General features: G+C 48.3%; 1 protein-coding gene across 1 annotated transcript in view; it reads left to right on the forward strand.

The window, feature by feature from the left end:
* Window positions 1-2,965: 2,965 nt before the first annotated feature.
* Grhl2 (grainyhead like transcription factor 2) overlaps window positions 2,966-15,046 on the forward strand; it is a 129,728-nt gene continuing 117,647 nt past the window's right edge. The window contains exon 1 of the mRNA XM_021216524.1: window positions 2,966-3,336. Coding sequence (XP_021072183.1) covers window positions 3,317-3,336 — 20 coding nt within the window. The 5' untranslated portion in view covers window positions 2,966-3,316. The remainder of the gene's footprint in view (window positions 3,337-15,046) is intronic.

Consider the following 15,046-nt stretch of genomic DNA (forward strand, 5'->3'; position numbering starts at 1 on the left):
GACCTTCGGAAGAGCAGTGGGGTGCTCTTACCCACTGAGCCATCTCACCAGCCCCGGCTGTGGCGTTTATAACAGAAACAGAACCCCTAACCAAGAGTGGTGGACAGGACAGTGGATGAAGGGAACAGGGGGAGTCACGCCAAGACTCAGTCGTTCTAAAAACACAGGATGACCTGAGCCTTGGAGATGCCTGAGGCCACTAAAAGGGGACTGTGTCAAGGAGACTCGGGATCCTGGGAGCACAAGGGAGAGACATGCAGCTGAAACTGGGGACAGGGGGACAGCGGCACCTGGAACTGTTGTGTCCCTTACTGAGTCTTTCCTCACTTGTCTGCAGACCTCTCTCTCCATGCACAGAGTCAGGCCATAAAAATCCCCTCAGAACTTGTTGTGGTGCCAGGTGAGTTGGCTGCCTTGTGTAAGGCACTCGGTGGAAGTTACCGCTCCATGGGACTGTATCCCAGAGTCAGGCAGCTTTTCTTTGGGCTTTTTAGTTCCTAATAGGAAAAAAATTCAGATTCCCTGTCCTGCCCCTGGCAACCAGAGGGAGAAGTTGGAAGAGCACGTACTCACTAGCCACAGGGAGACGGGGACAGAGCCCTCCAGGAAAGGAAAGAGTGAGAAAGGCGGCAGGGTGGCTCACCCAGGCCAGACACCACGCGCCTGCTGAAGGCTCCAGAGTGCAAGAGGTCCCAGATCTCCTGATAACTAGGAGCTCTAAGGGAAAGACAGCAGGCCCACCAGTGAGCAAGCCCATTCACCACCCCCATGAGGCTGCTGAAGAAGTTCTCATGACCTCATTCGTACCTGGGAATGCAAAGTGAAAGGCTGCAGACAGAGGAAGGAGGCTCTGCCACAGGAGCACCACAGCAAACGCGGAGTGAAGGGAGGCAGAGGAAGCCAAGGAAAGGCAGGGAAACTCTGTAATAAAACGACACCCTCAAAACCAGGGAAAGACACCCTCAAAACCAGAGAAAGCTGTGTAGCCTGGCAAAGTCACAGAACTGTATTTTAAAAATAACCAAAACTCAAGAGTTCTTAAAGTAGCAGAGGTGTGGTGATGAGTGCCTGGGAGCTGGGCAGAGGACAAAAACCACTTGAAAACAGCTTGGTCCACATGGCAAGGGTCAGGCCAGTGAGGGCTACACAAGGACACTGTGCCCCAAAGTGAAGTAAAACAAAAAAGAAAATACTGTAAGTCCTCAAAGATGACTCGGGACATAGAACAAGGTGTCCCAGGAAGACAGCCCATCCATAAAACAGCTCATCTCCATTGGGTTCCGGGGGTAGGGGTTCTGCAGGCTTGTTTTCAGGGAGAAGATGGAATGGGATAGTTGGTCTTTTGGAAACTAAATTTTACAGTCACTTGGTAGATTTGTTATAGAAACATATCAGGATAGGTTCGTAATAAACTAAACAAAAGATAAAAAAGAAAATACCATAACACTACATCAGTGTTTTCTGTTGCCACTGAAACTTGACCAGATACATGCGTCTTAGTCTCTAACCTGAGGAGAGACCATGCTGGGGGCTGGAAGTGGAAGCAAAAGCGTAAGTAAAGGAGTTAGCAGCTCATAAGGAGTAGCAAGTGGTCAAACCACGTTGATGCATCAGGAGATGTGCACGACAGGGGGCAAGCCACAGAGCCACCTACCCACATGGCAACACAACAGCCGAATGTGATTGTCTGTAGAGGAGGGAAAAAGAAAGTAAGGGCCACAAGGATACCTGTTCAAACTGTGTTAAAAATACATTGTTTCTAAAAAGTACATGTATGGGTGCTTATGTTATTACCTAAAATAAAATAAAATTGTTAAAGTCATTTGATAAGAGTGGAAATAAAGAACAACCAAACCTACTCCCGAAATTTAATTCCCCCGAATCATGTGACCTGCAAAGGTTTAATACAGAAGTTGTGTCAAGTTTGACAGCTCCAGTGCTCCTGTGTTGACTTGAAATAAATGTGGCAAGGCTTTCCATACCCTCCTGTATTTCCACCATACTCATGGATGGGCTAGATCCCTGTTTGTTAGAACTCCCACAAATACTTTACTCTCGTAGCGATTATAAATTACACCTGGCTACTTCGCACTGTTCCGGACCAGAAGAGAACCCACACAAACAAGTCAGTTTCATCCTGCGTTGTTCCCCTGGCAACCAAATTAAACTGCAAGGATAAAGAGCCTTTGTAGTAGCTGCTTCTATTGAATTACAATGTAAATGTTGATGCTTGCTTAGAAATGTCAACGGACGACAGGCTTATGGAACAGATGCAGTAGTTGTTCCGCAGCGCAGGAATCCCAGGCTGCGGAGAGATGCAAGAGGTGCGCCCGGGACATCTTAAGAGTCTATTCAACCGAATCTCCTTTCTCCATTAAACCCTCGCCGCACTTCATAGATCCAGTTCAGGAAAGGTCGCTCGACTACTTGAAAACTGAAAACGACCTGCTATCTTCTATGCATCAGAGCAGGAGAAGTTTGTTGTGGATAAGAATGCTAACAATGCAATTACGCAAGAGACCCGACAATCCGTTCCTTTCCCACTCAGCATAGCGTAACTCTAGTTTCCTGACTCTTCTGCCCGCCACACAGTTTTCGTCCTGCAGGTATCAAGTGGCAGGTGGTGAACTGGCCATTTGGTTCCGGGTGGCTTGTTGATTTCTGGGTTCAGCACTCTGTCGTCCTTCGGTACCCACGGTACCTAGTGTCTGCGGTGGCGCTCCCCGTTCCGTCTCTCCCATCACCTCTACCCTGCCCCTAGTCAGGGAAGAAAGCCAAAAGTGGGTAGAAGTCAGCTCGCAGAGTCTGCAGCGTGCCACCGCTCCACTCAGGTAAACTTCGCAGTGAGTGACCTGCACTTGGAGAAGGGCCTTACCTGAGCGCGCCTCTGCCAATGGCAGCTCACCTGAGGGAGCACCGCAGCCAATCACCGCGCAGCTCGGCCCTCGGGCTTGTACCCTTTAGTGAAAGAATTCAGCGCCTTGCGAGAAAGTTACCTGTGGCCGCCCAAGTCCGCCACTTTGCGCTCTGTGTCTGCCCATTGCCGCGATCCGGGAGGACTCCGCGCCGCCGGGCCGCCTCCGAGCGCGGGCCCCATGTGAGGGCTCCCTCCCCCCATCCCACCTTTCCGGCTAGGTGAGGGCGCGAGCGAGCGGGCGAGCGAGAGTGGTGAGGGGGGACGAAAGCAGAATTACCTGTAGCTCTTGTTCTGCCATCTCGGGCGCTCTCACACACCTTCACCTGCACAGACTTGAAAGTCCAGTTTCACCAGAGGCTGAGGCTCCAGGAAAAGGGGAGCGAGTTCATTGGATCAAACATGTCACAAGAGTCGGACAAGTAAGTGGGTCGCACGCGCCGGCGGCGGCTGCCGCTGCCCCTTTGGGCTGATGGCAACTGGTTTGTTGTGGTTTTTTTGTTTTTTGTTTTTTAAGTCGCTATTGTTGGATTTTGGTTTTGTATTTTTTCCTCTCTTTTTACTTTTTTCTTTTTGGTGGATCCAGACCCTCTCGGATTATTTCTACCCGGATTCAGGGGAGAGACCCTACACGAACGTGAATGTTTAATACCCGTTTTGGGGCCTTGCAAGTAAACGTGGGTTTTCTTTGCTTCCTCCCCGACAAATGAGCTCAGCTCCCACTGCCCCGACTGACGGACCCTTGGGCACTGATTGAGGTTTTGGCAGATGGTGGCGGGAGGCCTGTAGTTACCCCCTTGCCTGGAGGTGCTCCCCAGCCTCAGACTTCCTGGGCCGGTTGGAAGTTCAGTCGACTTCCTTCGATTAGGCCAAAGGGCCTGCTGGAAAAGCGGTCTGGGCCTCTTTTGTGTGCGCTCAACAAAGGGCTTTTATGTGATTGCAGACACGGCCATCTTCCCCACTGCGGCGACCCGGGGTGCATGTGCGCCCCAGCGCGGGTCCCCGACGGGACGGAGGCGCGGGCAGGCCGCGATGGCGGGTCCGTGGGTGTGCCCGCGCCTCGCTCCTTCCCGCCGCCCACGCAGTGGCCAGCCACCTCGCGCAGGTGCGGGACAGGACCTCTCGGGAATGGGGGGACTGATTTTGAGGCCGAGTACGAAGGAGCGCCCACACTTGGGCCGGTCTCCCTGCGCCCCGACGTCTCTGGCTCATACGCGTCCGGTGACCGCGCGGCCCACAGTTCGGAGGCCGCCACCTCGAGCGTGGGGCTCGATCGGCCTTCGCCAGGGCTGTCGATGGCAAGGGGGTGGGGGAGGACGGTGGAGCACCGGGACTCCGGGCTCTCCACGTCCTCGACCGGAGCTCTGGCCTGCCTGGAGCCGCGTGAGCCGCGGGGCGCGGGGCCTGGTCCGTCGCGGTCCCCGCCTTGGGGACGGCTTTGTGCGAGCCGGGGGAGGTGGGGCCGAGGGCGGGAGCAGGAGGGAGCGGGAGGTGGGTCCCGCTGCCCTCCTTCCATTCGGTGGCGACACTTCCTTCCCCCTCCTCCCGGGGCGTCCTAGGCTGGGAACTGGCTGCGTCCTATTGGGAAGGCTCAGAGGCCGCGCTTTTGCTGCCCCTGGTAACTTAACCCGGCTGGTGTGGCCATTCCAAGGAGACCTTCCTGAGTCTTGACCGAGAAGAGCACAGGACCAGTCCCCAAGTTGAGGACCTGGAAGGGAAGAGGGCCTGATCCGATTTTGGATGGGCAAAGTCGCGATGCGGCCGATCCCCAGGACGCTTGTTTTCATACTTTAAAACTTACTACTGTGTCTCCCTTTAGGATTTATCTACGCTAGTCGATACCGGAATCGAAGAACTAGTATTAGGAACTCGGCCAGGAGCTAGAAAGTTTAGGGTTGGGAAAGATTGATTGTAGGAGATACTCCCACCCACATCTTGAGCTCCACTTTAGCTCTCTTGGTACTGGAATTATCATCTGAGTTTGAAAACTCATATAACCCCAATCCAAGACAACAACGTTTTGTTTTTCGTTTTTATTTTGGTTTGTTTTGAGTTTGATGTATAAAAGGGTGCACATTTACTTTAATTGCACAATTAACACTCAGTTTGCCTGCTTAGTTCTGTGGCACTGCATGAGTCAAACGAACGAAGAACGAAAGTGGATGGGTATTTATGTTCTCCAAGTTATACTTAGCACCAATAGGGATAATTTATTCACTATTGAGTCTAAGTACTGAGTACTAACAATTGGCTTAACGAGTATGTATTACCTAGTTTTTATGGCTAATGTCTATCTAGAATTACATGAGCATTTAATGAAAGTAGCTTTTATGGAGTGGTTTTCAGGATGTCATTTTGCATCCTGAGAAAACTAAGGAGTTTTCTCCTTAAGACTGTAAGGAGACCAGGATCAGACCTCCCCTGCTTTCTCTGCTCAGATTGTGGAGAACGCTTTGAAGTAGACCATGACTTCTGGGTCACGTTTTAGAATCTGAGATCGGGCTGGAGAGATGGCTCAGTGGGTAAGAGCACTGACTGCTGTACCGAAAGTCCTGGTTCAAATCCCAGCAACCACATGGTGGCTCACAACCACCCATAATGAGATCTGACTGCCTCTTCTGGTGTGTCTGAAGTCAGCTACAGTGTACTTATGTATAATAATAAATAAATCTTTGGGCTGGAGCAAGCAGGGACTGAGCTGGCAGAGGTCCTAAAAATTCAATTCCTAACAACCCCATGAAGGCTCACAACCATCTGTGTAGCTACAGTGTACATACATAAAAATAAATAAATAAATCTTAAAAAAATAGAATCTGAGATCCTCCCCCCCACCCCTTTTTCCCCCTCCACGCCCCACCCCCTGTCTGTCAGCCTTCCTGGCTTTCCTGGCTGTCCACTCTGTAGAAGAGCTGGTTTCAAAGTCAGAAATTCGCCTGCTTCTTCATCTGGAGTGTTAGGATTAAGGCAAACTCCATTATGACCGCCCAAGATTCAGTTTCTTACTGTTAATTGTCTACTTTGGCCCCTGAAGGGATGGGCCAGGGTTGATGAGGCATTTGATGAGGTTGGGACTCACGAGAAAGTGCTTGAATACCTAGCTGAAGCTCAGGCACCTGAGCATGGGAGAGTCCAGGAGCTGGGCTTACAGTGTTTCCGGGTAAATGAGCCCTGGGAGGCCTGCCTGTGTTTTCTGGAAACACTCCCCCAGAGCAAACTCTTAGAGATTAAATTCCAAATCCCAGTGAGATATAGGTAATCTTTTTAGATTGCATAGGAAGGTTTTCTGGTTAGAAAGTTTGCCTTGAAGATGGATATTTTTAGTATAAAGAGTGATATTTTATATCACTCTTTACTTATATATTTATTGATTGTGTGTGTGTGATTAAAGCTTGCACACAGAGGTCAAGCTGTACACAACTTACGATTTGTACACAAATCGTTAGTTCTTTTCTTCTACCCGTGATTGTTGTTGGTCATGGCAGCGAGCGCTTTGACCCCTGAGCCTTCTTACAACCCAGAGTCAGCCTTTCCACAGTGAACTTTTCAGACTGAAATGTTCTGCTTTGCATGTTCTGCCCTGCTGATGTTATCATTCATTAAAGCAAAGAAGAAAAAAAGGACATTTTGTCTCTGTATGCATTTTAAAAGGCTCTGTTCTCCTATCTTAACCTTTTATGACAGTTGATGATCTTTGTCAATAAGTATATTTGTAAGCAAGAGTCTGTTTGAGACTCTTCTGGGAGGTCTGGGAGATGGTGGCTCACAGTTTTAATCCCAGCACTGGGGAGGCCAAGACAGGTGGATCTTCAAGTTCGAGGCCAGCCTGGTCTACAGAGTGAGTTCCAGGACAGCCAGGGCTACACAGAGAAACCCTGTCTGGAAAAACAAAACAAAACAAAAACCAAAACTGTATAAATAATCGAGAGGACACACATACATGTGCATATGTAATGACTGATTCTATATAGAGATTCATAAGCATAACACATGCCTTCTAGTCATGCATTGCTTGCAGTGTAGTGTGTAAGCATTACAGGAGAAGATGAAGGTGAAGGAAACACGCCGTACTCATAAGGGGCTTACACTACACTGAAGTGCAATCCAAAAATAGACATTAATTTAAAACAGCCCAGACAAATGCCTAAAAGTTACAATAATTTTTAAAACAGTTTTAAAAACCCAGCACAATTCATTATTGTTCTTTTGGAATTTCAAGACTGGGCACGAGAAACACCGCAGATCATCTCATAGCATTAATACCTTTTCCCCATCCACCCCACCTGATTACTATTACTACAACCTGATCACTCTGTGTGTTTTAGCTTAAGGAGTTGACTAGATAGATTTAGTTTAAATTTTCCTTACTTTTAAAGCATTCATTTCCATTAAGCTATATTAAATACCCCTTAAGGTAAAAAAAAATGCAAATACATCTCTACCAGTACAAATACCTACTCTTTTTTTTTTTTTTTTTTTTTTTTTTAACCTCAAGTATGTTTGGATATTGGACGTTTTGATTGAGATATTGAGATTCACAGGTGAACCTCGGGGTGCTTACAAGTTAAGCATATGTTAGGAGAGCAAGGTCAACCAGTTGTGAAACAATCAATTGGGCAAGGACAGATACTGTGCTGAAAGCCATATGTGAAGAGGGGTGAGGATTCAGGAGGATGTGTTTCCAAAGAGCAGGCCACCTCTCTGAGGTGGCCTGTGAAGGAAGACCTGAAGGAAATGAGGGGCCAAGCCCGGAAGATGGATACGCAGGCAGAGTAGAGGTTTCCCAGGAAAAGCCTGGAGATGCGCATGCTTCGGAAGAAATGAATGAATCAGTTCTCTCAGCTGATCCAGGCACCTGCTCAATAACAAAGTTAAGCTTGACTGGGGTGGTCAAGAAGTAACCAGTGAGTACCCAGGGTAGAGGACCCAGCCCATACCATCAGTCTGCCTCCTTTCCTAACACGTGAGGGGTTAATGTGGAGGTCCAATGTTCTGTTCCTTTACAGGGGCTAAATTGTGCATTCTTGTTATAGCAGAGTGGATAAATGTACACACAGTAGAGAAGCCCTGGGTTAGAGCTGACTCGAAAGGACAGTCCGTGTACAGGGGGTATGTGTTAGACACCCCGTATCTCCTGACTTGGAATTTAGCCTACCACAGTCTTGAACACCTCAGACCTGTCACATCAGCTTGTGCAGACAAGACTGCCTTCTCTCTCCCTTGCTGTCACTCAGCTTCTGCAAGCTGCATCCATCAGAGGAGTCGGACTGGTCACAGGCACCTGGAGGAAAACAATGCAGATGCTTTCATTGGCATCCCGTCACCCACCAAGTGAATTGACACACAGGCAAGACTGGTTTACCGAAATAAATCATAAAACATTGGGCAACACTACCAAAATAGAGAAGAAAAAAAATCTGTGAATAAATTATGTCTGTGCTTAAGAATAGGATTCCACATAGCAGTTCCTGGTATCTCTGATTGCTCAGACAAACAGAGCTCCCTAGGCCGCTGATAAAAGCCCTCGGAGGTGGCCCTTTGATTCTCTGGATACAGCCCAGTCATCTGCACATAAGCTTTGACCCAGGCTCTATTTGTTGATTGGGTTAATTATAGAGCTAATTCTTTCAATGACCACTCTACACAATAAATGCAAAACCTGGATTTTTTAGATGCTAACGGATACCCAAGTGAAAGGAAAGACTCCTGCTTTTCCTTAGGCTATCCCTGGAGGAGCTACTGCTGGTAAGATTTTACTGGGATGCAAGAATTCCTAGGCCTCCTCCCAAGGTTGTTTGTGTTCATTGTTTTGCTAAACTGTGGCGGCTAAGGGACGCGTGCCTGGTTGGGGTCATTTTGACAGTTCACCTGTTTACAGGCTGCTAGAGGCCTATTTGAAGTCCTCCAAGCTTTTTCTCCACTGGGTCCAAGGCTGGACTGGGCTTAGAAACCCAGCTGTCCTTCTTTGGTTTAACTTTGTAGCTTCTCCTGAGGGCTGTGGTTTCTCTGAGTTGGGATTCCATTTTGCAGCTCAGAGTTCCCGTGGGATGTTGGTCCTTGCTGAAACAACTGGGCCAAGAAAAGGATGCTGTAGGTTTCTTTTGTTTGTTTTTGTTGTTTTCCAGGACTCTTGAAGTTTTAAGTATGACCATAAGATAATGCTGGAAGCTGGGCGTGGTGGCGCACGCCTTTAATCCCAGCACTCGGGAGGCAGAGGCAGGNGGATTTCTGAGTTCGAGGCCAGCCTGGTCTACAAAGTGAGTTCCAGGACAGCCAGAGCTATACAGAGAAACGCTGTCTCTAAAAACTAAAAAAAAAAAAAAAAAAAAAGATAATGCTGGAAACAGACTACAAGGTCCAGGCTACCTAAATGGGCCCAGAGCCCCTTTAAGAAGAACTGAAAATGACAAAGCCTTTATGTAGCTCAGGCTAGCCTTGAGTTTGAGGTCTCTTGCTTCATTCAGCCTCTGGTGTGGTTGGTGCTGGAGTTGCCTGTGGGCATTGCAGCCAGGTGTAGCATCGAATAGTAAGTGAAGGGCAAATTCAGGAAAGTATCTCGTCAAGTCAAGCAGAGAGACACATCGGAGCCAAAACTAAACCAAGAACGCAGTCTGAGATGGGCGATTGAAAGTCTGTTCAGAGAAGACTTATTCTGAGGCCTGCATTGTTACATCTACTTGTGAAGAATTCTTAGATAAGCCAGGGGGTTGCCTCAGCCCCTTTAGGACTCTGGTCCAGGCATATTTTTTTCCTTTCTCTCTCCTCCCTTCTTCCTTTTCCTTCTCCTTTTGCTTTTGTTTTTTGAGATGAAAGGCTCACATAGCTCAGGCTAGCCTCAAGCTCACTAGCTAGTGATAACCTTAAGCTCCCAATCCTGCTTCTGCCTTTGGAGCCTCCAGATATCTAGTGTACACTTCTGATTTATTTTTTGTTTTTCGAGACAGGGTTTCTTTCTGTAACACCGGCTGTCCTGTAACTCTGTAGACCAGGCTGGCCTCAGAACTCAAGAAGTCTACCTGCCTCTGCCTGGGATGCTGGGATTAAAGGCATGCATCAGTATGCTGGCTACTGTGATGGTTTTGTAATGAGCCTTTGGGGATAGTGTCTTTCTCTTTCTTCCATTCCCACTTGCCTGAACCATGGTGTTTTCTTCCCTCCTTCCTCTTCTTGATTGGCCTCCTTAACAACTCTCTACTTATTATTATTATTCCTCCTGTATTACCTGGTGAGCATTGACCGTTGCACTTGAGTCTTACCAGATGTGTTTGCTCACACACATTTATGAACCCAAGCAGCCCATCTTCATCACCTCTGCCATGCCATGTGTGGTCTGGTGATGGCAGCAGGTTGTTGCCCTGTCTAATTTAATGGGTTAACTTTAATGCTGAGGGGAGGAGAGAGGGGGAGGAGGATTTATTGGGGTTCTCACTAACAATCCCTGGTGCCCATGTTGGGGTGTCTTCGCAGTTTCTGTCATCCCAGGCCGTGGTACCCAGGGATCGCCATTCAGCTAAACAGAGGGCAATATAGACCTGTTCTGAAACTGGAGCCATCAGCTTGGCAACCCTGCCCAGGAAGAATTCCTCAGTGAGCAGCTACAGGCTGAACAGGAATTCTGCTTTGGCCCATGAGGTCTAGTTGGTCCTTGGTTGCTTAGTGAAGACCCATAAGTGAGAGTCCTTCAATGGCACTCCTTTTGGATGCTCCCCCCCACCCCCGCCCTATAGTTCACCTCTTAGATAAAGCCAGCATCCTCGGAACAGCTCTCTCTCTCTCTCTCTCTTCTTTGCCAGCAAGGTGTATCTTACACTGCTGCACTTCTTTTTCTTTAGGCAATCCTGGTGTGTGTGTGTGTGTGTGTGTGTGTGTGAAGCCTAACACTTCTCACATGGCAGGCAAGCACAGTGATGTCCCCAGTTCCACTGTAAGTCCTTTCCTCCCAGACAGGGTTTCCCTGTGTATCCCCCACTGTCATGGAACTCTGTAGACAAGGAAGGCTGTCCTGGAACTCAGATCCACCTGTCTCTGCATCCTTGAGTCCTGGGATCAACCGCATGTGCCATCACATTACACACACACACACACACACATGACTATTTTGTGTTTTATTTTCCCCCGCATGTATGTTTGTGCACCACTTGCTTGCCTGGTGCCTGCCTGCAGGGGTTATAAGAGGCATGTTATTCCCTGGAACTGGACTCACAGATGACCGTGGAGCACATTGTGGGTACTGGGAATTGAACCTTTGAAAGCAGCCAGTGCTCTCCAGCCTCCACTCTAGTCTTTTCTTACCAGTAAATGGCACAAGGCTAATGGGAATAGAAGCTAGAAAGAATCTGAGGGGATCTTTATCCTCCTACATCCCAACTGTATGAGGAAAGGAAATACTGTAACTCGGTGTGCTTTGTGAGTAGTAGCAATATTACTTATTAAAGACTATACATTCTGAATTGCTCCTTGAACATCCGCCGCATCTTGAGAATTTTGTGGAAAGTACTAGCAAAGCTGGGATTTCAGGGGATTTCAGCCTATATTATTATGAAAATAAGTCTGGGCTGTAGAGACTGGCTGGTGCATTTGAATGGGCATTCAGTGAAAGCAGTCGCTGCCCCTGCACGCGAAGCAGCGCATTTTACTTTGTAATGAACTCGGGCAGGAGAGTGAACTTGGGCGGATGGGCGGCAGCACTTTGCTGAGGTATGATTTCACTGGCACTCCCAGGAAAGTGCTTCCTCTTCAAGCGCTAATGCTGGCGCCCTCCGGGGCAGGAGAGAGCCACATTTACTGCTTATATTGTGGTCCTCGTGCTTATCTAAACTGTGGATTTATAAATAGAAACACCGAAGGGCCCACTTCTCCCTTAAAGGCCCATGCTCACAGCTTTCCAGTTTCTGTTGTTTTGACTCACTAGTATTATTATTGTTGCTGTTGTTGTTATTGTCGTTATTTTCAGCCGGAGACTGGAGCCCAGGGTAGCCATGTGTTAGGCAAACACTCTGACATTGAGCCCACCTTCACCCTCCAACCTCAGCCAAGGATCAAGTTGGGGAAAGAGGAAAGGAAGGACTAAAGCAAGCGTGGACCCTAGGAAGGCGCTTTAGTAAGGGTGGAGTGGCCCGTGTTCGCTCAGCAGACTGGCAGGAGTAAAGCAGCTGGGTGGTAGGACCGCAGAGCTTGGGGGTAGATAGATGGTTGGATGGAGTTATCCCCGGGAAATTAGGCTGGTTTTAAGGTGAAGCCTAGAATCCTGAAATGGGATAAATCTCGGGGCCCACGCTGAGCACGCAAGTGTATCCAAGTTAAGGATCTGGGGCTGAAAATGTCTGGCGTCCCTCCTGTGGTGCCTGCTGGGATTGTACACATGAGATTAAGCCTGGAGTGATCTGGAAAAACTCCCCTCTTTCTCTTGCCTGAAGTAGGCGCAGGTATTGTGTGTTCTCTTCTTAAACCATGGATGTGAGTCTGTGAAGAGCTGGCCCCGAGTGGATCCGGAGGTCACCGGCGCTTTCCTTCCCACGCTCAGCCCACAGCGTTGCCTCAGTTCTCAGTTCAGTGAACCCCATAAAAACACTGTTTTAGGTACTTCTCCTGTCTGTCTTTCCAAAGAACCTGGAACATAGTTTCTCTTTACTGTATTGCCAATAAGGTAATTAACATAAGATCAGAGTATTCGCTTTTTCTTTTCTTTCTTTTTTTTTTTTTTTTGATTTTCACCTGCAAAATGGAGTTGGATGAAGTAATCTCTGAGGGTAATCGCCCTCTCCAACATCTGGAGTGGACCTTTTTCCCCCTCTAGAGAGGTCTGGGCTGGTGGCGGCTCCTAGGATCCAGAGATGCCAGGCTGTGGGCCTGCCTCCTCTTCATGAGCCCCTCCAGACTCAAAGGGCATCTGATTAAGAACCCGAGTGAGTCGAGGCCTCCAGCAGGCCAGGGGCACCGTGAGGGCACAGGATCCGCAGGGCAGCTAGGCCGTGAAATCAGTGGTTCACTGGAGGGTTTCTGCCCTCGCAGCCTCCCGGGGCTGCTAGATAAGTGGTTCAGGAAATCAGATAAGCAATGCTGGCAAGGACGCTGAGAACTTCTTCCCAGACAGGGTCCAGGAAGTGGCTTCCGCTGGGCCCTCGGCAGGAGAGGGAGGGATTGGGAGAACAAACGTTTAGGAAGGTGGGGGGTGTGGCCTGCTCCCCTCTTCTCCTCTTCCCTCACTCCTTTTCTCCTCCTTTCTCTTTATCCTCCTTCTCCCTTACTTTGTCGCGTTCTCCCCTGAGCCCCACTTCCGCCCGACGTCTGTTCTCCTCCCCCTTCTCCCCTCCCCCTCCTCTTCTTCCCCCACTCATTCCTTCCTTCTCCTCCCTGTGCTTCCCTTTAATAGAACGTAATTCAGGGAACTCATGTAGTGAGAGTTTTGGTTTCTTAAAACAAAACAGTTATGTGACTTTATTTTTATTTTAATCCCAGGTGTGGATAAGAGACTGCTTCATAGCAGGTGATTACGATTTGCCTGGTGCACGGGCGCGGGTGTGATTTTCTTGCCAGCTACAGATAGTTTAGTTCTGGGGATTCTGGAGAGCAGATAAACAGGAGTGCCCCAGAGGGAGGGCCCGTGGCAGCCGCTGCTCCCCTGCTGCTGCTGCTAGTTCTTGCTGACGCTCTTGCTGCTGCGTTTCCTGGACTGCTGGGTATTCAGATGATGAAGATCGGACTAGCCCTTAGCCACCTGACGCCCCTAATCAGCAGGAAGTAGTCTAAAGAGGTCTATGCCCCCTTCCCCTCCCAACCTTCTCTCTCCTACCTAGTGTGGGGGATTGGAAGGGATCAGGGTGGAATACGGGTTGGAAAGGTTGTAGATATAAGAACCCAATTAACATAGCTTAAAAAATATGCCAACAAACTCATTTTCAGAAAATACTGCTAAGACTATAGCTTCGAGATCAGAAGAGATATTAAATAATATAGGAGTGAGACTTGCTACTGCAGTTTTACACCAGGTTCAGAGTTCTATGTTATTTCACATCGGGCCACACAGCTGTCCTTCATTTAGGCCAGGAATAAAATCTCATACTGAACTGAGAGACTGAGCACCTCTGGGGTGGATATTCTCAGGTCAGTAGCCCCTGGAACTTGGGTTGGGAGAATCTTGTTTGAGACACAAGGGTCCTGGTACATCATCCTCTTAAAGTATGTAAAGTGGGGACTAGAGGTGTGGACCCACGACAGCCTGACTCAGCACTCATCCGGGTGACTCACAGCCACCGGAAACTCCAGCTCCGGGGCTCAACTCTACTGGCAGCCTTGGGCACTAGCACACATATGTGCATACATCCTCACACAAACACGCATATGTACATAGAATTAAAAATAGTAAAATAAGTCTTAAACTATGTATGCCATCCATATTGATGAGAAACAAGCATGATTCACGAAGGAAGTGTAGTTAAGAATAAACTGAGGTCATAAAAAGTATACAAGTGGCTGATACAGGGATCAGGGCTTAGCTTTATTAATTAAAAAACAAGATTCTTGTTTTGATTTTGGTTTTGGTTTTGATCTTTTTGAAACAGGTTTCTCTCTGTAGCCTTGGCTGTCCTGGAACTCTCTCTGTAGACTAGGTTGGCCTTGAACTCACAAAGCCTGCCTCTGCCTCCCGAGTTCTGGGATTTAAAGCGTGAGCCACCAATGCCCGGCAAGAAACAGATTTTATGACAGGAATGATCCAGAATTACTCGGACAAGTTGGCCAAGATGAAAAGAACTAGAATAAGGTAAATACCACAGCCGAAGGGTCACAGATCATCCCACAGTCTCTGAAAGGCAGGTTTGTACGCTCTATATTCACATATGTGTCTGCTGCCTGGTGGGGCTGAGTCCCCCAGAACTAGAGTGACAGACAGTAGTGAGCTGCTGTGTAGTGCTGGGAACCTGCGAGAACAGCAAGGGTTTTTAATTAATGGGTCACCTTTCTAGCCCCATTTTTTTTTTTTTTTTTTTTTTTTTTTTTGGTGGGTTTTTCTGTTTAGCCCTGGATATACTCGAAGCTGACTTCAAACCTGTGTTCTGGCTTTAGCTTCCTAAGTGCTGGGATAATTGGTCTGTCTTAGCTATATTAATATACAGCTTACTGTATATTAATATATAT

The sequence above is a fragment of the Mus pahari genome, chromosome 17 (genome assembly GCF_900095145.1).
Source record: "Mus pahari chromosome 17, PAHARI_EIJ_v1.1, whole genome shotgun sequence".
Classification (NCBI taxonomy): Eukaryota; Metazoa; Chordata; class Mammalia; order Rodentia; family Muridae; genus Mus; species Mus pahari.